The sequence below is a fragment of the Paramormyrops kingsleyae genome, chromosome 9, assembly GCF_048594095.1.
Source record: "Paramormyrops kingsleyae isolate MSU_618 chromosome 9, PKINGS_0.4, whole genome shotgun sequence".
NCBI classification, from domain to species: Eukaryota; Metazoa; Chordata; class Actinopteri; order Osteoglossiformes; family Mormyridae; genus Paramormyrops; species Paramormyrops kingsleyae.
This window is the reverse complement of record NC_132805.1, coordinates 34608341-34634889: the sequence shown is the minus strand read 5'-3', so window position 1 is coordinate 34634889 and position 26549 is coordinate 34608341. Positions and strand designations below refer to the sequence as shown.

At 46.9% G+C, this 26549-nt stretch overlaps 1 protein-coding gene across 2 annotated transcripts in view; it reads right to left on the bottom strand.

Annotated features, from left to right (window-relative positions):
• The window catches only part of znf407 (zinc finger protein 407), a 104239-nt gene that overhangs the window by 53090 nt on the left and 24600 nt on the right, over positions 1 to 26549 (bottom strand). For both annotated transcript variants that reach the window (XM_023812614.2, XM_023812623.2), the window contains exon 4: positions 2221 to 2295. In XM_023812614.2, the coding sequence (XP_023668382.2) occupies positions 2221 to 2295 (75 nt within the window). The remainder of the gene's footprint in view (positions 1 to 2220; positions 2296 to 26549) is intronic.

Sequence of the window (26549 nt, the reverse complement as noted above, 5' to 3'; positions counted from 1 at the left end):
ACCCTCTCGTCCCCCGCATCACACCTTTTAGAAATGAGAGCTTGTGTGAAAAAGGCACTATCTGTGCTGACTGAATTCGACATGAACGTGGACCGAATTTCATGACCTGGATTGGGTTAAAGCCTTGGTCTGCATCTCCAGTACGATTCAGCACGGAAGGCTTCTCCACTGTCCCAAACCCAGACGACAAATCAAGTCAATATGAACCGAGCTTGACTGTGGCTGCGGGGAGTGCAGGACGCGTGGTGTGTTGATCTCTATGGCGACCAACTAGGGTTGCAAGGATACGCCTAACCCCAAGTGGGCGCGGGCAGTCCTGCTCATTGGTTAAGAGTTTCCACTGCTGGGTGCTCATTGGTTAATGGCATCGGTTATTAGGTGCTTATTGGTTGACTTAATGTACTTCTAGGAGCTAACTGGTTAACTACATCCATAGATGGTTGTGAAGAGTGAAGTTACAAGATTACAAATGAATCAACACAAGTCATCATCCACAGCTGCTAATGAACAAACTGAATATAACTACAGGAGGCCTGGTTGACATTTCGGAGAGAAAAACGAGTTTTTTCCTCTTCTACTTCTGAAAACACTGAAATGCACATTGCCACCGATTTAAACCCACTGATTTATTCCGAATCACAGAGCTGCTCTCTGAGGGTCTGTTACTGGGATTATCGGACCAGCATCATGCTCTCGGTCACATTTCATAACCACAATGCCCCCTTCAGGATACCAGATGGGGCCCCTGTTTTGAATGACCACCCTAACGTCCTTTTATAACAGGATAAGCAACTTTTTTTGGCTCTCTCCGTTTTGAAGAGACATATGTCAAAAACATGTAAAGAGTCTGACTGGTATTCTGAACCCCTCGGCTTAAAAATAAAATGGGCTGCAGCACGCTGGCAGCTTTGCGCCGTCCTCTGAGCACTGCCTCGATGCCCCGCTCATAGCGGGGGGGGGACAGTGAGAGGGCCATATAAGGCTCTCGGTCCGTTGATCCCACAGACAGACGCCCCCGGCACCACAGTTTTTCCGTAAACTCAGCATCCACACCAAACGTGAGCTGACTCAGCCTGAACGCTCGGCTGGCGCGGATCAGACCTCAGACAACTGGGCCGTCTGCCTGTCAGCTCACCCGCTAATCTGGGACCTCGCGGAACGCACACCCCCATTTTCCAGAGCAGATTAACGGCGACGGGCAGCAAAAGTACGCCCTCTTTGGCATTTTCGTTTTACCGTGTCCTCATTGAGAAGCGTAGAAGAATCCATGAGGACCCCATCGTTCGCTTCATTGAATTCATAAGCACAGCTATACGAATCCATTATTAATAAAACACCACTTTCACACGCGTCGCTCTAATCACAGGAAGGTGACAGTCTCAAACGAGGCGCCGCAATCGCGGCAGTCCTAACACTAGGAAGTGCTGTATCATTACCACAAGCTTATCTGAGGAACACTTTTCATCATAAAAACATAGGATGCCGGCTAATTTGAATAAAAACATTTCACATTTACAGGCCTTCACATCCAATTTTGACAGCAATAAATTATTCACACCGTGGAGTGCAGACACACACACATGCAGACATACACGCATGCGTACACACACACACAGCCACACTTCTGTCTTCTGGTTAAATTAAATACATCTACTTAACTGTTCCACCTGTGAAAACTGAACAACAATGAAGGGCTTTGCCAGTTTCTTAATACAGAGCACAGTAAGCTCTGAATTCCAATTTTTCTGAACTTTATATACTTTTATTTATATATAGAAACTCAGACACACATTAGACACAGAACACACCTCCGTCCAGCTCCATTACAGGGCAGCACCAGAAGAATCTTCTCCATTCTGAGCCACTGACCTTGGTATTGAAATCTCTCGTCCCGTTTAGATCTGTCAGTGATTTTCACTATTGACGGAAACCCATCAGCCTTGTCCTCTATCGTGTTTTTCCCATTTGAATTTGTTCACTTAAGAATTTAATTAAAATCTAAATGGAATGCAATCCTTAGACAAAAAAAAACCCATTTCCCAAAAGACACCCTACGTGTATTTCCAAGGTAACTTATCAAGTTTGCCCTGAATACAACAGCATAGAGAGAAACCTTCCGATGAGGGAAGGGCGATGAACTCATTCTGCATGTCGGCTGGCTGTACTGGTGGGGGGCCGCTCTCGGCACGGGCGATGCCCCCCCCCCACAGAAGTGCTCACCTTTCTTTGGGTCGCCCCACGCCGTGCTTGCCCAGGAGGTGAGTGCTTAGGTGTTTCTTCATCACGAAAGCCCACCTGTGGGGGGAGATGGAGAGCGAGAGAGACATCAGACCCCGACCAAGAAGAAGAGAAGGAGAGTCCCAATGCAAAGAGCCCAGGGCCAATAAAACCTCACACCTCAAGGGATGGGGGTGCAAACTCTGCCCCCTCTGTGTGTGTGAAATTTGAAGAAGTATGTATGTATGTATGTATGCATGGATGGATGGATGGATGGAATGTCTCTGCACAGGCATTATAATCCGATAATCATGCCTAAAGTCTGTGTTCCCCTAAGGAAACCTCTCCAGGTTAATTAAATGGCACATGCAAGAGTAGACTATGTCCAGGGTGCACATGGTCAATTTCCCCCGTTAAAGGCCGGTGAGTGGTGGAGGTCAGACACGGGGCAGGTGGGGGACGGGGAGGGGGGGGCAGTCTGAACGCTCAAAGCTCGGGGCCGGTGTTTCAGCTCAGACAGGACATGAAGGAGGTGTAACATGAAGCTGCATGTACCAACTGAAGCGAGGGTAACACGCCCCAAAGAGAGCGACCATCAGCCACTCCTGTGCCCTAACGCTGTGTTACGGCCTTAGAAATATTCCAGATTGAAACACCTGCCCGCACACACACACACCCCCAAGTACCACCCAAGGAAGTTTCCTAGAAGTAAAGAGGAACTCATTCACCCTTCAGCTCTAGAAGGGGGGCAGTGCGATCAAACGCTGAGGCATTCTGGGTATTTAAGGACACTGGAAGCACTCGTGACTGGATTCGAAATAAATAAATAATAAGGAATTAAAGACAGACAGGGGATGACGATGCTGAAACAACAGTAAGAAATATTGAAATGTAAACTGTGCTGGAGCTTCTGTAAACACACAAGTGTCCTTTGTTTAAATTTCAGCGTGAGGAGTCTGTAAAGCCTCCTGTTAATTATGCATTACAGCTGTCCTTCATAAAGATAATTACTAAGCACTGAAAGGCGACCGGCCCTATTTGCATATGCACATGAAAGACATGCAATGCAAAAAAAATAATACAATTTTTTGATTAGCAGTCTTTGATATGGGGAACTGCCAAGTAAGCCCCCCCGCCGCCCCCCCCCCAGCACACACTAAACAAGAAGGGGGGTATCTGCCAGACGAATCCATCTGCCAAAGCATGTAGCTGACTGGACCTCATCATCTTCCTTGCCTCATATCTCAAGTTACTGGGGAGGGACATTGCCGGCAAACCTCCCTGCTACTCCAGCGAAGGGGTTAGGGGGTTAGGGGGTGTGACGTGGGAGGGGGCAATGTCATAATTCGACCTTCTTGTTCCTAATGACGGCAGCCTTGAATATTATTATGAAAAGATATTATACAGTGCATTCACCCTATCAGCCTCCACATATATTTCACTAATAAGTGTTTCTGGGCTCAGGGGGGCCCTCATAATACTGTTATCGATAAAAAGAATGGTCCCCCCCCACCCACCCACCCCCCAGAGTGATTGAGCCAACTCACATTTTGAGGAACTCAAGGTAACGGATAGAGCCTGGTGTTAAGTGGAGGGAGAGGGCAGACACAAATGTGTATGTGTGTGTGTGTGTGTGTGTGGCGTGGGGGGGGTGGGGGGGGTGGGTGCGCACGCAGCCGAATCTCACTGAAAGACAGTAGCTGAAAGGCGTGACCTGGAGAGCGGGACCAAAGCCCGATCAGGGGGTACACGCACAGCCAGGCCCCGCGGGACGCCGGCGTGACAGGTCCTGCTGTGCCGGGACAGCGGCTCATGCCGCGCGTTTACAATGTTTGACACCTGGCACCCCGTCGCCGTGGTTACACCTGCACCCCGGGAGCCGGACGCGGCCGCTGACGGACTCGCCGTCGGGCTGACGGACGGACCGGCACGCTGACGGGTGCTCTCCTCTCGCTCCCCGGCTGAACGCGGGCGGCCCATCGGCCCAGCGTGAGGCTCTCACCAATGACACGCGCTTCCGGGAGAAGCGGCCCGACTCGGCGCCAGAGCTCGGCTCCCGGGCCGCCTCAGCCCGCGGCACCCTAAGTGAGGCGTCACTCTCACGCTTCACCCGCCGACTGCTGTCACACACTTACAACACAAATACCCTGAGCGAGAAACAGCCTGACACGCTGACAGCACTGGTGCTGACTTCTCACTCGGTACGTTTAGGTTCTATAGGGCTCTGTGCTGCAGGTACCACAGGCAATAACCCAGGCCTGATAACCTCACCAAAAGCACCCGGCTAATATGGGGAAACCCCAGACTTTTTCTGGGTGAATCAGATTAGCTGGTGGGCCAGGCCAAAAGGACAAGCCATTTGTTGGCCGGTGAACCAGGCCGCTGATTGGCCGGCAGGGAACCCCAACCTCCTTGCTGTTCCCCTTCGTTGGCTGTGGAGGATGTGGTTCATCACGCTGGTGGCACCGACTATGCTCACAACATGGCAAAAAGAAGCAGCTCAAGCAGAATGGACAAGAGGCAGACCAACTCCTCAGGCAAAATGTTTACCGCTAGCAAGACCGGAGAGCACGGCATAAGGGAGCGATTGACACATCTGAATCCTTTTTCTGAGCAACACGGTATCTGACGGGGTGGGTGGGGTGAAAAGCTCTCCAAAATGTGGGCTAACGGGCTGAGCTCCTCTCGCTGTTTCCGGCTCTGAAGTGTCACTGAACAGAGATGACAGGGAGAACCAAGTCAATCTGACTGACGTGGGGGGACAGAGTGGGGGTGGCATCTGTGTGAATAACGGGAAAGCCCCTTTAACGAAAAGCAGGGGGAGAGGGCTTCGCTGTAGCAGGCCCTTGGATCTCCCTAAGAGCAGATGACAGTTTATAAAGGGGGGGGGGGTTTATTTGCCTGTCACTGTCAAGCACTTTGGAGAGCAGAGGTCGGCCGTGACGTTCCGCAGACCTCTCTCTACGTGTGAAATCTCTCCTTTTTTCTTTTTTAACGGGAGTTAGACTTAGAGCTCGCTTACTTTAGCACGCTGGCGAATCACTCCTGGGTCCTTAGCACGCCTGACAGGATGATGGAGGACTGGGGGGCGTTGGCACTGAGGCGGCAACACGCCACCTTTACCGTACAGAGGGTCATTACGCTCGCAGTGGGCTTGGGAAACGCTGAAACGCTGTTTGCACTTTAAACGAGCCTTTAAATGAGAAAGAACCTACCTCTGAAAGACAGTTGTTAGCATTCCTAAGAGATATAATTACATCAGTATCAGCTAATGGCTTATGATTGGGAATTTACTTAGGATGACAAAGTTCAAGAATAAATTGGCACAGATTTGTTGCTTTTGTGAAACGGCACATTCCTGTCACTACGTCTAAAGCATATATGCATTTTTTTATAGCATGGAAACACACACATACGCACACAAATAGGTAGGATGGAGTTAGAGTTCACAAATTCTCTACTGCCAGAGGTGTGCATGTGATCACGGAGCAGTTAACGTCTGACAGGCTTGGAGCAGGACAGCCAGGGCCTGAAATGCCACTAAAACAGAGTCTCCCAGCACCGCTGGACCATTCGCTAAGAAACTGGGAGGCAGGAACATTAAGGGGATGTACTGGTGTGAAGTGAAAGTAGAACAAAGTGGGTAAGATACCAATACAGATTCCAGCACATAAAATACTGTCTATCCTCCAAAAAAGTAGCCATGTGCTAATTTTCATATACAGACAGCCTGTACCGTTCTATTAAACTCAATTTTTTATCTTCGAAAACCTTTACTGCTGACCCCCCCCCCCAGAGGGGAAACAATTTAAAGTGAAGCCACCTAATGAACAGACACATTTAGAAAGACCTTGTAAAAACCTGGGGGGAAAAAATCAACTGTATAAATGCAGAGTGCAAATCGGAGCTGAACAGCTAAAGCTGATAAACAAACATGTAAAAGGGTGCGATGCTGCATAGGTTTCATACGCCTTTAATATCTGGATCTGTGTCAACCAGCGGCAGATTATTAATAGGCATGCTGGGTGGGATGGGGGTGTGCTGGGAACAGGAAAAATGACACGTGGTCAGCGCCTGTGACCAGGCCTACATGTAAACCCACACAGTGTGACTGATCTGAGGTCAGTTTTCACACAGCACGGCACCTCGTTTGCCGTGGACGGCAAGAGAGAAACGCTTCCTAAATCCCCATTATTCAAAGATCATTAGCATTCTGGGCAAATGTATCCACCACATCCCCCCCCGCCCACCCCAGCACTGCACAGTTTCAAAAACCTTACAGAAATCCCCCCCCGCCGCCCCCCCAAGACGGCGGCTCCTCTCGTTACCCCACTCAAAGAAAACTTCTGGGGAAGCACAGAGACTAAGAGGCACATCAGGAGCGATGCCGAATGTCTAAATAAGGGAGCTGGGGGCGTGAGCCCCACTGCACGCCGCTATTTATAACAGCAGCACCGCCGTCTCCGTGCTAATGGGCTGCGGCTAGCTAATGCGGGGGGGGGGGGGGATGTATAGAAGTGTATGGTAATGGCAGGAAACGTCGGTGGCCTGAAAACGCGGACACACACGTGGACACACTGAGCCCTGTCATGTCACACGGGGAAAGGCGTGTTACCTGCTGGAAAAGGGCCGCACATCTGCCCAGCAGTGTTTGACAATGACATTGTGTCACACAGGAACCTTCTAAACGTATGATACAGGATATCCACAGATTTGAAACAGAGAATACCGGCGGATGGATGGATGGATGGATGGATGGATGGATGGAGGGCCACTCAGCTTTGATTTTCTGCAGTCTGCTTACACCCCTACCCCTCTTCTTGCGGGCTCCCGAATTCAAACTGGAGTTGGTACGTTTCAGCCACTCCAGGACCAGACCACAGCCAGACTTCCTCCCAGCGTTAAACAGCACGCCTGCTCTCCTCGCTGTGCCTCACCTAGCCAAGAGGCGTCTGGGCACGAGGACCCCCAAGGACACGCGGGTGACAAGAAGGAGGATTAATCTCCGATTAAACAGGAGAAAGCGCCACAATTAAAGTTCACTTTCAGAGGCATGACTACATGTGCCTAAAATAACACTTTAAAGAATGAAAGGGAGAAAGGAAAACCATTAATTATTTAGTGTGTTTACTGCTCAGTGTTTCTCCCATTCCTTGGAGAGCAAATTAAATGTAAAAAATGTTCCCCTAAGTATGAAACTCCGCCTTTGCTCTCACTCGCCCTAGAGGATTCGACCGCTGAAATTATCCACTGTTAGAGAAGCCTTTGGTTTCCCTTGTCAGTATCGGGGCTGACTCGCACACATTAATAAAAATGAAAACTGAAGTATTTATGTGTTTATTTGCGCTTTGCACAGCTTTTGTAAATGGCCTGGGGAATGTTTCACCAATGACAGCAGCCAGTCACCTCCAGCATGGATAAAAGTACGGAAAGAAATGTTAATCTAACATAAATTATATTATGAAATGCTCATTCAGAACAGCCCCATAATAACCAGCAAAAAAGTAAAGTGAAAGTCATGGAAGTGTCCCCTCATGACCATTCCCTGGTTGGCTGGACTGTCCCTTACCCTGTAGGTGTCATGGCCTGACAAAGCCATTTACGGCTTGTGCAAAAATATTACCCATCTCTACCACTCAAGTCATCCAGATAAAGATATGTCTTTCACCAGTGTCCTCACTTCTGGCAATTCTAAATGCGTAAAAACATCACTGCCTACATAACCGCTTTCAGTATTCTCCCACAATGCAATTGGGCTCAGAGGGCTCCGGCCAGCCGGATCAAATTCATGGCTGTTCATCGAAAAAAGAAAAAAAAAAAAAAACTAGCCTGAGATTCCCTCCTCAGTCTAAAACACGGGAGCATGCGAGAGGATGTTTACCACATTCATTAATTAGCACTACCACAATAATGCTATTATAATAATTACCTTGGTACATTACAAACAGCGTCAGGCGCTTGTAACTGACTTAGCTCCTTACAGAATGTGGAAACGGTTAATTCCACTGTGAACAACTGACAGACAGTAAGTCTCTTAACAGACAGGGAACTGCAATAGCCTTCTACATGCTTACCACATGCTTATCACATGCTTACCACATGCTTATCACATGCATAAAGTGGCACATGGGAGCAGAAGATGGAATACGGACCCCCAGCTTTTTCTCAAAAGCTTGTGTCATCTGAATAATGGTTACCGCTCTTGTAAGTTTATTACACATGTATAGCTGTAGACTTTTATTACAATACACAGAAAGCACAGCTAAGAGCATAAACAGAACACTTAAGGAGTAAGACTGACCAAGGAGGGTTACTCATTAGCTAAAGGTCACTGACAATCCTGATCTGTAGATGTCTCAGGGTCAAGCGGCTTTTTCATGTTGCAAACGGGCAGGTGGGGCACGGCTGGCGTCGCCCGTCGCGGCATCGCCCCCGGCGGCTAAGCGTCAGCTCCGCACCGGTGACATCACAACAGGCACTCATTAGCATATGTGTTTTAAACCTTGAAAATCCATGACTGCAGTCACCAGCCCCTTCGCTATTTAATGCTCGCTCTCTCTCTCTCTCTCCCTTTTTTTTTTCAAGAGTCCAATTTAAATTGCAAAGTTGTTAGCCAGTGGCTGCAGAGGTAATATACATCTGTAAGTATCCCAGAACAAATAAATAAAGAGTGGAGTGAGGCGGACATGCAAATGAGGCTGACGAAAGCGTGCTTTCTAGCCCACTCCATAACGGCCTGGCCATTCATCACCTGGGCACTTAAAGAGCTCACTCGTGTCCTTAGCATATTCTAACGAAGCCAGCCATGCAAATGAAGGTGACCTTTTATCCGCCTTTTTTTTGTGCAGGTTCATAATTATGCATGGCACCCACATCTAACACAATGCACAGAAATACACGCATACTGTATTTATTAAAAAAACACCACCTTACAATATTGGACAGCATGCAGCCTTTCGAGCTCTGTCACGAATACATACAAATGCGTGAGGTACGTAAAAAATATATATATATATATTTTTATCTCAGTCATTTCATATTTCATGTAAATGTTAGACTCGTGCTTTTGTGGTCTCTTTAACTTAACTCTTTCAGTACTCTGACTCTCGGTATCTCTCTTCACTGTTTCAGTACTCTGACTCTCGGTATCGCTCTTCACTGTTTCAGTACTCTGACTCTCGGTATCTCTCTTCACTGTTTCAGTACTCTGACTCTCGGTATCTCTCTTCCCTGTTTCAGTACTCTGACTCTCGGTATCTCTCTTCCCTGTTTCAGTACTCTGACTCTCGGTATCTCTCTTCACTGTTTCAGTACTCTGACTCTCGGTATAACAGCAGCACGCCACCTGGACACAGGTATCAGAAGCACCACTACACAGTCAATACCATAATGAAAATGTTCTCCTACCAGCACATGACACCTTTTTGTCTCGTTGCCAGGCAACTGCGAAAGGGTTGGAAGGAAGGGACAGTGATATGGAAGTGGTATGGGGGGGAGGTCACAAACTTATGATCCACACAGACCCGTCGCCACTGCGAAGCAAAGTTACTCTCCTGCACGGCGACTCTGAGCCAGCCAGTACACAAATGAGGAGCGAGCGGGCGGAAAGGAAGATGGAGCCTCTCAGGAGTGGGGGGTGCAGCGTGGGGGCGGGAGGCATGCGGGGGACGGAGGCAGGGGGCCTGGGCTCTCCCCTGTGGATAACAAGCAGGACGCAACCTCCACCAGCCAGGAAGTCCATATCCCTGACAGTTATGGATATGAAACATTACTAGGACGGATAATTAAAGCACAAACTAATACTGGTCCTTGGATGGGGAATTTCATAAGGACAAACCATTTATCAATGCTCATCGGCAACGCCTCTGCAATGAACTACACACAAATTTAAGCTCCATGAATGCAAGAGAAGAAAGAGTTTCTTATAAATGTATTTATCTGTTTATTTTCATTTTAAAATAACGAGTTTAATCAGATACGAGCTGTATTGCTTAAAAAAAATCTCTCAACCATCCACCCATCCCTCCATTCAGCGGCGTACCCTGGTTAGGGTCACAGAGGATCACAAGGGGCACAGGGCAGGACCGGACCTCGGGGGACTCTCAACCACACCAGCTCACGCTGCAGGCAATGTAGACGAACCATTTCATCAGGCTGCATATTTTTGGACTATTGGAAGAAACCTGAAGATGCAGAGGATTTATAATGGAGAAATTCAAATGAATCGCTTTACTCTACAGTCCAACAGCAATGCTCCTCAAGAGAAGGCAACCAGCCAGTGCTATTTGATAATTTTTTTTTATGACCTGTGAGTCAGAGGAGTTCATATATGACTAAAACGCACTAAAAGCAACTGTAATTTAACTGTCGCCAGAAGGCGATCAGCACTGCATTCGGTGTGTCAACGCACATGCGAGGGACAGCGGCTTTGTTCATCTTGATCTGCGGGTCAAACCACCAATCGACGTTAGAGCGCACAGTTGGGGCCGACTTGGAATAACCACAGAACAGGCCTGTCGGGATCGACGGCCGATAATCCTGCGGAGGTCAGTGGAGAAGGGATGAACACGTATAAACAGAAAGGCACCAGAGATCACAACCACAGGAGTTTCCCATAACCTCAAGCAACAAATCACACCAGCTCAGCTTGGTGCTACATATCTTACAGACCGTGGACTCCACAGCCAAGGCCTGCAAACAGCTCGGAGTGAAGTATTATTCACCAGCTTCAAGCGAGGCCTTCTGATCCTCTGACAGGGCTGAGATGGAGGTGATTTCAGCAATCCGTCTGCGAGACTGAGCACGGACTCCAGCTAGCTCAAAAACTCACCAGCGTAACAAAGGACAAGTTCCGGGGACCTTTATCTGGACACTGCAAAACATATCCGAATCAGTCCGTAATCTTTCATACAGCACCGCACAAAGAATAAAACTCTCTCTACTGCAATGGCTCCTTTTTATCAATTTTTTTTTGTAATAACTTTGTTTGCTCATATATCAGAAAAGTTGTGGTAGAGTTGGGTTTCAGCAGAAAGGTTATATGTTGCTGTATGTCTATAGCAGAGGTTACATTCATAACTGCCTGACAACGCAGCAGTAATTTCAGGGGGATGGTGGCAGTCAGCGCCACCACAGTGGCAGTTAGAGGTCACTGGAGGATAACAAGGCATGAAAAGCAGAGTAATGGTGAGTCTCCATTACAGGTAATCAATGCTGGGGAGGGGGCAGGTTTCAAGTTAAATACAATGTCTGGCTACCACTTCACCAAAGCTGACAGCCTGCTACTACAGCAGCAGGAACAGGGGCCGGACCCCCCCCCCCAGCACCGGAGGCCATATCACAGCCACAAGATCATGCATGTCAGACCTGGGGAGGCCAATCGTTAGTCTTCGGTAATCCCAGAAACATTTTTGTATTGATTCGCCAGAGCGATGTGCTCTCCTTACGCAAGAGCCAGACCGCTGGAGCCAGGATGGACTTGACAGGAATCGCCCCCCCCCACAGCCCCTACCGCCCTCCACGCAGATGTGAGACAGTACACACCCCTCCCCCTCCCCCCAATGTATCATAGATGTGTGTGAGACATGTCAAAACACAGGTCATACAGGATTGCACTATATTGCATACCACCAATCCAAAATGTGACATATTTTACGTATGGCTTATTATTTCAAAACATTTTTAACACCCCCAAGGTAGCTAGAGGAAGCACAACCATGGCCTCAAGTCGCTGGTGAACAAAATAAAGGGAGAGCGCACAAACGGCACGCAGCACGCGTATTTGGTATTTGGTATTTCAGCCTTAACCCGCCAATCACTTCTCTCAAATTCTTTTAGGAAATTCAGGAAGAGTGAATACAAAACATGTTTTCACATTAGAATTACGTGCCTGACTTAAATCAGCCTTGGTGTGAGAGCACAAACAGGTCTTCCGGAGATTACACAATGGCCCACGGGGCACTTAAGTGCTCAAAAAATAATAAAATTATATAAAAAGTTCACCTGATCCTGATCTCTTTGCAGACTTGGGGAATAAACTGTATGGCCAAAAGGAGTCTGGTCAAACTATCATTCATCTATAGCCTCAATAAAAACCAATAATGTAAAACGAAGCGCAGAGAAGGAGCAACATTAAGTAAACACATTTCGTAGAGCTTATTATGGGATTTTGGTTGGAATAGCAAAACGTCCCGGAATCCAGAGGCTGACCGCCACGTATAACCACAGGAAAAGTTAAAGAAAAAGACGACTAAACAGACTGATCGCCGTGGATGTAAATTAGACTGCGGTTAATTGGGGCAGACGCGCGTTAAGCTGCGGTTTTCGACGCCCTTAGATACGCGGGCTTGTTGTTTACAGGCTTGATTACAGTGCTAATCTATTTATCACGCGTCTGAATTGTGGCTAAAACGTGTGAGTTGCCTACAGACGGGAGATGGTTACACACTGGTGCTGGTTAAAGCTGAGACGCTGGGCGGTGAAGTGCGCCGTCGGTCCGCCGCCAGACCAGGGGAGCGGAGCGCGTCAAGGGGTGCAAACGCACGAGACGGGGTGACCCTGACAAAGCACGATTTAACATAATGTAAAACGATACACGGGCTCACGTATGATGACAGGATGAAGAGGCCGTATAACAGGTATGATGGAAACAGCTGGAGATGTGCCGCATTTGCAAGTCTCTCCGCTTAAGCCGCCGCGTATTCAATTAAGCTTTAATGGCATCAAACTATGTAACATCTGCATAAGAACTGAAATGAACTGAGAGAATATAAAATCCATAAGCGATGGTGGCTCAGAAGCTGCACGCTAAAAACCAAGTAATAATGCTTATTAGTAAAGTGATAATACCAAAACACCAATAAATAATAATAATATTTACTTATAGGCTAAAGTATGTCTATAAAGCAGGAGATAAAAAAAGAAACTGCATCCACCTTTTAAGACCGTTTTACTGAATCGACCAGCAGGACATTAATATTCACAAAAATAAAGGTCGTTTCGCGTTTTTAACGTTACATTTGTTTGATTTACTTTAAAATCATCCTCCCTGAATTAAATCGTTTCTGTTTGCCAATAAATGTATATCCCGTTGCTCTCGATTCGCCGCCGCGCTCAGAAATGACGGCTCCTTCCTGACTGCTTAAGCACAAATCATTCCACATTTTAAGAGTTTCAAGTTGCAATCTAAACCCCCCAAAATATTTTCATATCGATGTAGAGGGAGAACGATATCAAATTAATCATTTCTCTCCTAAACGGCGTTTTGGGATTGCTGCTTGAAATAACATAACACGCAGACATATATTTGGAAAGTATATATTAAAGAATAAAAAAACAGAATCATATATGGCGACGAATATCATCGTTTATGAACACCTAGGTTTTTAGTCCAATACTAAAAATAGAGTACAATTAGCAAAGCTAATATTCTTCAAAACGAATCACGGTTAAGTATCGCACTCAAGGGTACAACAGCAGAAGTCGTGTTGGGACCGGGCCTCAATTTGCTGGAGGCCGTTGGTGCTTGATAATAGGCATGGTGTCTGTCTAAACTCCGTCATCCGATAACGGGAACCAGTTCAATTCAAATACCAGTCTAAGGTCAGACCGTCCTGCAACTTTATACAAACAAATCTCTTTATAGTCTGACAAACTCTGTTATTTTTTCCAGAAGCACTATCCGATACTGTAGTAGATATTAATATATCTTAATTTCATAGACAACTATAATATGTCAAAAATAAGTTTCCAGATGTAATACATGGTGGTGTTTTTTTTTTTATGTAAGCTTGGCGGTTTGGCTAAAAACCCGATCAAACCTGTCTTTTCCATTAACAAAATAAAAAGCCAAATAATATTAAATTTATGCCCAATTCAGTGACATGGTCATTATTTTAAATTAAAAATAAATACAGATTTGCTTACTGCTAAGCAAATACGTATTATATCCTGCACAAATCAAAGCCACATAGCCAGATCGCAAGTGGGAGGGCGATGAAAGGAGACGTGCTCATTGAAAGGGATGTTCCAGCAGGACGCTTTAGAGGGACCTCATGGTACCGTCCAGAGTCCGCAGAGTTTGCTTGGCCTCTACTACGCTATCAACTGCGAGATAATATCCAGTATCAGAAACACTATTCATTTGAATCACCTCTGATCTTCTGAAAGCCCAACAAATTATTTTCCAGAAACAACGGGGCGAGGCGAATGAGATTATAAGGATTACTCACATGCTTGAAGGGAACTGAAAAAATAAATTCCCCATGTAATGCTTGCAGATCATATCATGAGCAGTAACGTTTCCCCCTTTTTAATTTCACCGCCTTCCCCCATGCCCCTAAAACCTCATATTTTTCTCAACACGCTCTGTTATTTGTTCTTATCTTTGTGTCCCCCCCCCCCCCACCACACCCCCTGGCTTTGTAAAATGTGACTGTATCTTCCAGACCACATCTTCTGAATTACACTCCCCACCACTGTACTCGATCTCCAGCTGAAGTGGCTGACTGCAGTACACACGGATAATCCTCGTCTTTAAGAAAACTCACAAACTGTGCCAATAATTAGGCCCTACCAAGCAAATGAACATGTCTTGGAGTTTTGTAAATTTGCAGTTTTTATTATCCAGCACCTCTCAGACATTATGAGCCACCACAGCTGGTGCGCCACTGGGTTTGAGCATCACTGGGTAAGTCCGTTAGGTTGACACAGCTCTAGGGAAAGAGGTGAGGGTTAAGCAGATGCAGTTCTGTGTAAGAACGGGTTTATAGGCTCCGGAAAGCACACGGCACACTGGGTGTGGGAGGGAAGAGCCACGTGTGTTTTTGGGGCATGTCCCTCAGCCTGTAAGTTCAAAGCCATCGTCCCTAATGAAACACTTCACTTCCAGGGCGATTGACAGGTGCTCCTCTCCTCTCTGCTTAATCAATGGGACAAAAGCAGGTTCTGTGTTCCGACACAGCAGCAGAGCCACATGGATAATTAACTCGCCCCCAAAATCAGAAGCAGGGTGAGGAGTACGTGTGTAGGACACCACGCAGTTACTCCCCTGACCCGAGTGTGCTCCTCTCCCCACTCACACCCTTACTGACAAGGTAATCACCACTATTAACAGTCCCCCCCCCCCCCCCAATATTGATGTGCTTTTCATCCAGCAGGATTATGCAGTAAGACAGGAGCAGAACACACACGTAACATGCACAGAGACCCAAACACATATGACATGGTACACACGTGTGAGCGGACACATGCTCACAGCTGACACGTGTGCCAAGACACACAGAGAATATGCCTGGATACGCAATACAGTGGTATGATCATGCACATGCTACACACTGTCACATGTACACACCCACCGCGGGTTAATGCACCATGCTTGCCATCATTCCGCCAGCTCTGCATCTCCATTATGTCTTAAGAGCAGGTCTAGGAGTACTAAGGTGGGGGGGGGGGGGGGGGCGCTCATCTTTGGAGCGGTATGAAGGAGCGGTGGGGGTGCCACCCCCCTCAGTGTAAAGCGGGGGGCCTACACATCAAAGGGAGACTCAAGCTTCCCGTACAATAACAGAGGCTGAAATGTTATTTTAAGGCGACTGCTGACTTTAGATTTCCCTGCTGCTCTGAGAGGGAGGTGCCCCCCCCCCCCCCCAGATGGCCCCACAGGAGCCACACTGATATGGGATTGACGTCGCTGCCCAGTCTTCATGCGGCTACTTAAGCCTGACTGGCAACATCAAGAGCCACATCATCCACACTTACAATCGGCAAGCATCTCCTCCTCGGAACACTTTATATTTTACCTTAACCTCATTCAAACCAGAGAGCATAATTAATGCCCAAGTCATGTTATTATGCTGGGACAGACAGTTCAGCGGCCAATGAAAACAAGGAGTAGTTTGTCTTGGCCGCACAGCCCCACCCTGAAAGGCAGGAAAAGCTCCAAATCCCCAGGTGTCATTCCACCTTGTACTTGCCTCCCAGACACAGATCAGACAGAACACAAAGGTCTCGAATATACTGGGTTTCAGCAAGGGGAAGAATCTCCACAGATACACACGCACACACACACACACACACACACACACAGAGTCTATGTATTCATATCTTTGCGATGACTGTGCATTCATTTGTTATCCATATCCTTTAACCCCTACCCATCCCTAACCTTAACCATAAGTAACCAAATACAAGAGTTTTGGCATTTCCAGCTTTTTTGATTGCAGTCACAGATTTTTATAGAACTGAGTTTTGCCTTGTAGGAACTGGAAAAATGTCCCCACAAGGTAAAAATGTATGCAATAAATTCCATGAGCGGCAAACACCTCGTCAGTAATCCTGGAACACGAGGACGCACTGCAGAGCTGCGGGGGGCCGTGGGGATGGAGGTACCGTGTGTAAGCGGAGGGCTGACCAAACGACAAACTGGGGGGGGGGGGGCACTGGGATGTAGTAGTGCCAATTCATCACAGCTGGCTTGGATGTGGATGGACTGGGGAGCGCCCCACCCCCCTAGTAATGTCTCAGCCAGCTCCTTTAGAGAGGCCGCAGTCGGCCTCCCTGTGAACACGTCTGCTGTGTTTATGGAGGAGGGGCACAGAGGAGAAGCTGGTGGCATTTCCAGCCAAGGCCCTCTGCGGCTAATCATAATAGCAAAACATTATTATCATCTACAATAAGGGACAACAGATAATCTCTCTCTCTCACACACACACACACACACACACACACACACACAGGGGGGGGGGGGGGGGCAGCAAACATGTTTGAGGGCCCTCTTCATGCTGCCATCATAGGGCACAAAAATGATCACCCCCCCCCCCCACCCCCATCTGCCTTCTCTAGCCACCCTCAATAAACAAATGAGGATCAGATTTGTTTGGCAAATTGTTACACTGTCTGAATAGTGAGACTCGTGCAGCAAGCTGTGTTTAAAAGCCCAAGGGGGAGGGGGCTGGTGAGGGCTGGGCGCAGAAACTCAGACACACAAACAATCCCGTCATTAAAGGCAGTTTTGCACCGCCCTGCATACACAAAGTATTACGGCAGGCCGGCGCTCTCACTGCGCGGCAGGCCGGCTCTCTCACTGCGTCGCGGGGGCGCGCACGCACACACACACACAAACACGCGTCTCGCGGAAAGCCCGCTCGTGTTCGTCCTTGTTCTCAAAGTGCCGCAAATCAAACGTGGAAATGCACTTGGCACAAACCAAACACGGCGGGGCTTTAAAGCGGATTTCAGCGGGTACACAATACACGTCTCACACGAAACACCGAAGGGGGAAAAGAGAAAAACGTCAAAGGCCGAAATTAATCAGCTTCAAATTGAACAGAAAATTGTTTCCTACTTTCCAAAGGCAGTGACTCAGAGACACGTCGAAGTCTGTGGAAAAGAATTCCACAGTTTACAAGAAACTGAGGCCTAATTGCATGTAATTTTAGCTTTTGATTTCGACAGGATGAAATAATTTGATTCTGTTTAAGAAGGGTCTGGTTTATTTCAATGTGGACAGCAGCCTCTGTGCCCAGTTAATCCACAGCAGGACAATAAAGATCGTTCTGGAAAAGAAGGAGACTGCCAGACGTGCGTTTTGACCGTAAATCATAAAGGTAGTCTTCAGACCACATTATTTGTGTGCCCCCCCCCCCCTCCTTGCGGCGGTCCACATCAGCGAGATTAAATAAACAAAGCCCTGACGAGCGAAGCCGGGAGGAGGTGTAGCAGACGGTGTCCCAGAGAGGAAAAACAGAGCAGAAGGCTTCACATTCACCATTCACCATGCCAGCTATGCTTGGAGCTGACTTTTATAGAAAAGCAAAAGAAATCTGAAGTTTGCTAAAAGGCTTCCAACATGGGGGTGAAGCTCGGAGGGGCTGCTTCAGTCTGTGTGGTGTTAGTGTGCTTCAGGAACTCTGTAAACATTAGAAATCACATAAATAAACCTGAATGTGTGTGTGTCTGTGGGGGGTGGGGGGGGGGGGGGGCACAAGGAGAGTCATGACCAGTGACCATCATTAATGATGTGCAGGACCGGTTCATCATTCCCGGCGGTTCTTTTCCCCTGGTTCCAGGCAGCTGGGCCCTGGACCTGCCATGTCACTGCAGGCTCCCTTCAGATTCCTCAAGCCACCTGTCCAGAGATTGGTACCGATCCAGTTCCCAAATCCTGTTTGTGTTTTGCGCTGCGTGGTTCCCCTGAAATGGAGAAAACTACCAGTCTGATGATCGCTGCCAAGTTCCTGGGTCATGTGACACTGTCAGCTGACCCAAGCCGAGCCCCCCCTCACTGTGGGGTATCTGTCTACAGCAGTACAGTGAGCCGGATGGACAGCATTATGGGAGACAGGAATGAGAAGCTGGACGCACTGAGCAGGTCAGGACGTGCCAGACAGCTGCTGTGAGCTCCTCCCCCCCCCTGGACAGGACAGCATGGCTCCCCCCCGGTCCTGCAATACATCACCCGTGTCATCGGTGAGGATTACAATGCGGAGACTGTCCCTTACGATGTGTTTTATCAATAACATCTGACACTGATATGGTCACCTTGGGGAGGCCAGCAGTATACTCCAGTTTATTTTGCATGTGAGGAATGAAGTGAGTTACGAACCGAACGCGTGGATCTTTATGAGAAAGGACCACAAAGATAACTGCTATGGCCATTGTTTTTTTCTGTGTGTATAGATTTAGAAATTCTATAAGAGAAAATAAGAGAATATAAGAGGAAAGCTTGGCTCAGTTTTCAGACATTCATATAATTCTTGGAATCTAGAGTTTAAACTCTGCATTTTAAGTTCACAAAGGATCTCCCCCGTGCACAGAAAACGGCATCTATCTGCACACAGATGCACAGGAGCCACACACTCGATTTAACTCTAAGCGATTCCTCTGACTGCTGCCCAAACTAAATTCACGTGCCACCCGCCCCGCCAGCATCCCTGTGCCCGATGAGGAATGCCACAGGATGTTACTTATTTGGGCCGGGACAGCAGAGGCGGGCACCTAAAGTCACGCTGGCTGCCTCTTTTAAGAGGACATTGATGGATTTGCTGTAATTAAGAACGCCCGTTCATTATTCTGTGAGTCGCACTGGACCCGATTGGGGATCAAGGGCATTTTACGATCACAGAGGCTGACATCACCGTTACCCCAGAAGCGAATGGTGACGATTCTGCTCAGAAGGCTGGTTTCTCTCAGCCACTTGGAAACAAAGATCTTACATGTGGCTTGAACATGGAACCACAGCAGGAACAGGAACCAGCCCAACTCAAACCTGCTGCTCCTCCGCTGTCGATTGGTTGGTCTGCTTCAAGCTAAACAGACAGTGCCATGTGAAAAAGGAGATTTCATTTCACGTTAAACAGTTAAGGATTAACAATGCTTATAGAGAATGTGTTCAAGAGGTGAGCATCTGTCCATCTAGCTGTTTTCCTAGCTGGCTCGTTTGACCCCCCCCTCCCCACACGCACATACACGCAAACACAAACACACACCCCCCCCCCCGCCTTTTTCCTCGAGCGGAGCTGGAAATGTAGACGTAACACGTGGGACAGCTCCAATCCACCTGAAGGCTCGGTGCTGAGGAGCGTTGGCATGACAGGACGTCGATTTCACCTCTGGCTGTGCACAGACGCCGAGGTGAAGGAGCCCATTTCGGGCTGACAGGTCTTATCTGCGCTGACTGACGGCCCCCGACGGGCCCCGACGGGCCCTAACCACGCAGCTCTGCCAGGGGCCCGGCGGCCAGCTCTCCCAAACAAGCCTTCAGCTCGGCCTAATGGTTTAAAACGCTCTCAATTACTCGGGTCACCCGGATTCCTCAGCCTCCCTCTCGGCCGTCCCGCATCCGAGACGTCGCTCATGCCAGTGCCCCCCCCCAGAGTCCTACACCACCTCTAACCGATCAATCGCTGTGGGATCGAAACCCACAAACCGTGCGAGGCCGGCCACAGATCCGGATGCCGGTTCTGACAGCCACCTTGTTCTGATCCAGTCCCCCCCCTCCCCCCCTCCCCCCCCCAATCGCACACACACATCCCAGTCTGTGCCACCACCGAATCCAAGGGGAACGGACATGTGAATGGGGTGTTTCTCTGCTCGGATGGTGATTAGGCGGGATGCTGCCTGGAGAGGAAAGTGAGACAGCCGGTGTCGGTGCATCGGGTAGGGGCCCCTCACCTGGGACATCGGCCCCCGCCCCACAGCCCTAATTGTATTTGTCTACGGCTCCCCACAGACGGGTGTCATAACGCAGATATCGACCCACCGCCTCTTGTATCTGTCATCTGCCTGGACGTCTCGGCCTGTTTTCCTCTCCCCCCCGCACTCTACACCCAAAACAAATGGAAGTGCTCAAGCTCCGGCCTCCGGGGGGGGAGGATGGGGGCCGTGGCCCTTGGAAGGGTAACAGCGCGATGCCCGGAGCTACGGGGCCCCTTCAGCTAGAATAAGGAAAACTTAAAAAATTAAAACTCACCCTCAGAACCTGAATCTAAATTCAGGAACCAAGAGGCGCTGACAAAGCTGCACCACTGCCTGAAACAGGAGTTGCTCTATGGCTACAAATTCATTCAGGTTATTTCCATTTTTAATTTCCCCCCCCCCACCCCAATTCCGCTCTCATACACCTCTGAAATTGGGCACTCTCGGCTAAAAATTTCACATATAATTCTCCATTTTCTGCTATGGAGAAGAGCGTGCAGATTGCCTTACCTCTTTCTAAAAACTACCGGAAAGAAGTGCTAAAAATCAAAGCCTTTATTAATTTTAATGTTTCCTATGGCATAATCAGCTGATTATATCTTTAACATGCATGCAACGTGTGAAGCAGGAACGTCAGACAGGGAAATACTATGGAGGCAAAAGCAATTTGGGTTTAGTTTAACAGTGACTGTCAGCGCCTCCTATAGGAGGCAGACGCGACGAGTAACAGGCACGTAATGTTCAGTTCCTCTGTATTCAGCAAAACAGTGCCCTTTGACCGGTGATTCCCACATTAATTAGCACTGGGTCACATCGTTCTGCTTCATCTTGCCTCCTAACAATCCCACAGATTTGGGTTGAATGCATTGCCAACAATTTTTATTACAACAAAATAACCAAGAAAGCACCAACTGGAATAAAGCATAACTGGTGACACACATTCAGCTGGTCTAGTTTGCGTTATGAGGGGGGGCCATGCAATGATATAACCAGCTTAATTTCCTGTAAAATTTTACATCTGCATTAGTAAAAATGTCTAAAACATTTTTATGGTTTGAAACCACAATTTATATATTTGAACATTCTGTGTACACTGTTTTTTTAAATGGCAAGTAACAAAAAAATAAATAAAACATCACAAAAACAGCTGTTTTGCCACAGAGTTACACAAGTTTAAATAGGAAAAAGGCAAACATGTGTTTGTGCTTAAGTGTATGAGAAGTGGCTGTGGTCAGTCACAGGACCCAGGGACCGGCACAGCGCAGAAAGCAGCCCTGCTTTTATCTGCATTTTATCTCATTTTATTTTTAACGCCCGCTGCTCCTCAGCCATGAATCCTGCCCGTCACACACACAGATTAATTCCACTGCAACTATTTGCTCGTCATTAAAAGCAGTTAATTTACAAGCAGCTCTTTCAGAAATTATTTAAGTAACGTGACTGGCAATACAGAAAATAAAATAAAAATCCTATGCTTTTAACTGATGTGGGGTTCTGCAGAAACTCATCTGTGTCATAATCACCCTGCCTACAGCTAAGAGCACTAATTAAGCCCAGGGAGGGAATAGATTAAACTTAAAATTTGATTATCAGGAAGTACGGGCTGAGGGTTTCATTTTTAGGAATAAAAAAATTACAATTAAAGGGGATAGTCCATTGAAATTTCTAAATCTAGTATAAAAAGCTTTTGTATATTTTAAAAGTATGGTAATGCAAGCAACTGCATTTCACATTCTTTATATATGCATGTATACACAAACATATACACACACCGATACACTAATTTCTGTTATATTCATATATCATACATCAGGTTTCATACATACTGTATATACAAATGTGTGTATATATACACACACGCACGCACAATCACACATATGTGTATATGTAACACTAATTATTTAGGATCGATATGATGGTGTTTAAATATTTGTTCTACAAATGTTGGTTTTTCCCTTCAAGTTTTCTTGTTTCTCGATTTAGCATCTTACATATCAGATAACTTATAAAACTAATTTTAACCGAACCAGCCGTTGGTCAAAAGCTTAATTTATTTTGCTTTATTTATGAAGACAGAGACATGCAGAACCAGGCTTTCCTTGGGTCCTGTTTTTATCTGCACAGGCAGTACAGTGAAGGTGTTTATAGACACATCGTATCTGCAAGTGGTAAAAGTCACACTCTCCCTGTGATCTGCTGCTGCGCGCCGTAACCGTAAACTTGCCACCTCTCTCCCGCAGTTCCTCCTTCAGACTTCAGCGGCTGAGCAGAAAATGTACATAGTTGTTGGAAATGATTATCTGACAGGAGGTCAGCAGGGAACGGACCGGGACTGGAACCAGACTGTCCAAAGTAATTTGATGAAATCGACCATGAAAGGGCTTTTTAATCACAGGAGAAGAGTTTAATTCCTTCAGTAATTACTGAAATATGTATGTGCCTTCATATCTATTGATCCTTATTGTGCATGAAGTTATTGTACACAAGGTCCGATCTCGCCGTATCGACTCCCAGGCTCCCTGGGGGATCAGACGGCCGGGTCGGCACCAAGGGTGGGGGATTATGGGAAAAGGGAGTCATTCGGGGTGCGGTGAGGTCCTCGGGTTTTACGTGCGAGTTTTCCGGCACGTCGTTATCGCGACACAGACCTGTGGGAGCTCTCGGTTAGGTGGGGGTTGGGTGCGGGTGAGCTCACCGTGGTTAGACAGGCAAACAACGAGGCCTCAGCGGCAGCCCTGACCATTTCAACTAACAACTGTAACAACTATCAATGATTAAAAAAGCCACAAAAAAATAAAAGAGAGCAGCCACCTGAATAAATAAATAAATAAATAAATAAATAAATAATAATAATAATAATAAACTTTAGTTCATCTCACAATCCTAAATTTTGGGATTAATATAGTATGTGTGCGTGTATGTATGTATGTGTGTGTATGACTGTATGTATGTGTGCATGTATGTAAGAATGTGTGTGTGTGTATGTGTGCATGTATGTAAGAATGTGTGTGTGTGTGTGTGTGTGTATGTGTGTGTGTACGTGCCAATCTATGTGTGTGAGGAAGCCAAATGCGTAAATGTGCTTAAAAGTTCCAGTGAAACACAAAAAGGTGACAAGACGCATGAGGAAATGGGGTGGGGGTGCAAACACACGGCTATGAACTCCCACAGAAGGCCTTACAAGCCCAGAGAGACCCCTCACACGGGGAGAGGGTTAGAGAGAGAGACCCCTCACACAGGGAGAGGGTTAGGGTTAGAGAGAGAGAGACCCCTCACACGGGGAGAGGGTTAGGGTTAGAGAGAGAGACCCCTCACACGGGGAGAGGGTTAAAGAGAGAGACACCTCACACGGGGAGAGGGTTAAAGAGAGAGACACCTCACACGGGGAGATGGTTAGGGTTAGAGAGAGAGAGACATCTCACACGGGGAGATGGTTAGGGTTAGAGAGAGAGAGACCCCTCACACAGGGAGAGGGTTAGGGTTAGAGAGAGAGAGACCCCTCACACAGGGAGAGGGTTAGGGTTAGAGAGAGAGAGACCCCTCACACAGGGAGAGGGTTAGGGTTACAGAGAGAGAGACACCTCACACGGGGAGATGGTTAGGGTTACAGAGAGAGACCCCTCACACAGGGAGAGGGTTAGGGTTACAGAGAGAGAGACCCCTCACACAGGGAGAGGGTTAGGGTTACAGAGAGAGAGACCCCTCACACAGGGAGAGGGTTAGGGTTACAGAGAGAGAGACCCCTCACACAGGGAGAGGGTTAGGGTTACAGAGAGAGAGACCCCTCACACAGGGAGAGGGTTAGGGTTACAGAGAGAGAGACCCCTCACACGGGGAGAGGGAGGCCTTGACAGCTGCTGCCCTCCTCCTATTTTGGGGCGTAAATGATCAGCCCACATTAATGCTTTTCTGGAATTTTCCCTAACCCCGGCCGGTCGAACTCGGTGCAAAAAGCCCCCCAGAAAAACATGACCCGGCTTTTAAGAGGCCTTTCCTCCTGCCTGCACACGGCTCCGCGTGCCGGTGTCCCCGAGGGGGGGGGGGGGGGGCATCTCGCCGTTTGGTCCTGCAATCGCGAAGCATTTTGTCAAGTTTCTCCAAACCTGAGGCCGAAACCCTGAAAGCCGCGTAACATTTGAAAACTCGCTTTGGCTTAAGTGGGCAAAGTCAGGTACAACAGCTGCTGTCCCCTCTCATTAAAGAAGAACTAAAAACTGATTTTATTATTATTGCAGCAACAAAGCAGAGCAAACCCATTAATTAATGCCCCTCTAATTGCACGCGTACCTGAGATGAGAGATAAAACGAAGAGCCTAACTTCCTTGTCTTGGCTCCATACACTCTGCTAATTTAATTTAGAATAATAATTAATTATACATTAAAAATATGGAAAAAAAAGTTGTTTTCATCCCAGCCATCAAACATATGCATTTTTAATGAATTTCCCCCCAAATCAATAAACTCAATTTTTTAAAATTGCAACAAAAATGTTTTATGAGACATAATTACTGTAAGGTCAGTGGGTATTATTCAAAGTCACTTTGGTTTATCACATTAAGACAAGACAGGACACAGGGCAAGAAAAAATTATGAATTCCTTCCCTCAATCTGTCCCATTTTGATTTAGATGGATGAAGAATAATTAAGTCTTAATTATTCACATGACTTCAAGGCACATTCTGAGTCCACAAAGAATGCAGTTGTCGCTATTGTGCCCCTTGAGTCCGCTGTCATTTATCAAATCTTGCAACTTGACCAATGATGAATAACAAATAAAAAAAAAAAGTGTCCATTTGCCCAGAACACCCCCACTACCACCTACACAGATTCCCACAGAAGAGCATCTCCTTTGAATTCCACAGTATGCAAATGTGACCATGTGATTTGCATTTTAAAGTATTTAACTACCCATATTTATTGGATTCCGAGGCCTCGCTGATCATTGATTTATATGCTTCTGGCAGTCATATTTCCATATTTGTATGGCTCTAACGACAGTAATAATTCAAATATGCAAAAAGTTCTTCTTTGAACAGTATCTTTAATTATGTCCTCAAAGCATCGTTGTTCTCGCCGAGGCCTCCCCAGGAAAAAGGCCCCGGGACTGTGAAATGCCGCTGTAACAGCGACGCCGCGTGCATGTCGCCCTTTGCTGCCTGCTTTCAGTCCACGAGAAATTGCTTTGTTTGTCAACCAGTCCTGGGTCTGGATGTACAGGCCAGGGGTAAAGGAAATAAATAATAATAATAATAATTATTATTATTATTATTGTTGTTGTTATTATTATTATAAAAACTACCAATCTTTCGCACTTAGAAACTTTATTAATTCTGACACACTTTCACGACAAATTCAATCACATTTCACAAGACTTCTGCTCAAAATGCAAAGCTTCCCCCCCCCCCCCCCCAAATCCCTGCCATCCTTTTAAGCCAACATCTCTTTATTGGAGTTGTCACAATTTATGTGCGCCCGTATGAAAGGCATCAGGAGCCGTAATCGTGTAATCCACCGGCGCCGGGGCCGCCTGCTCTGGCATGACAGTCGCCGGACGTGTTGGTGAACCCCCCCCCCCATTACGTGACGGTGGGGAAACTTTCCAGAAAAATAGTGCAAACCATACACTGCCATGCAGAACACACCTAAGGGACGCACGGCCGGTAATAATCGCTAACTAATATGCAGCCTGCAAATTGTAGAGCTATATTCAGACCTGTGACAATTAATGTATTTAATGTATATAATAACTTGGAATTAGCTACACAGCTATTAACCACATACAGCTAATTACCACATTCAGGAATTTTCTATATTCATTATAAGCTCAAGTATGTAACAGTTTACAGTGAAATAAATTGTGAACCCCATTGCTTTTAAAAGTATTACTTAATATTGAAGGACATAATTATTACCAGTTGAATTTAATCATGCTTTCAGAACAATAAAAAATAGAGAAAAAAAAAGAAGAGACAACCAGGCTGATAAAAAATAGGTTAAAATTGTTATATTTTATTTTTTTCCTGGGTGGAAAAAAATACCCCAGCTGAATTTTTCAATTGAATATAGACAAAGAGTGAAAATAGCCATAAAAACACCAAACATAACATCTTCGTCTGGAGTCTTGCAAGAGGACTATA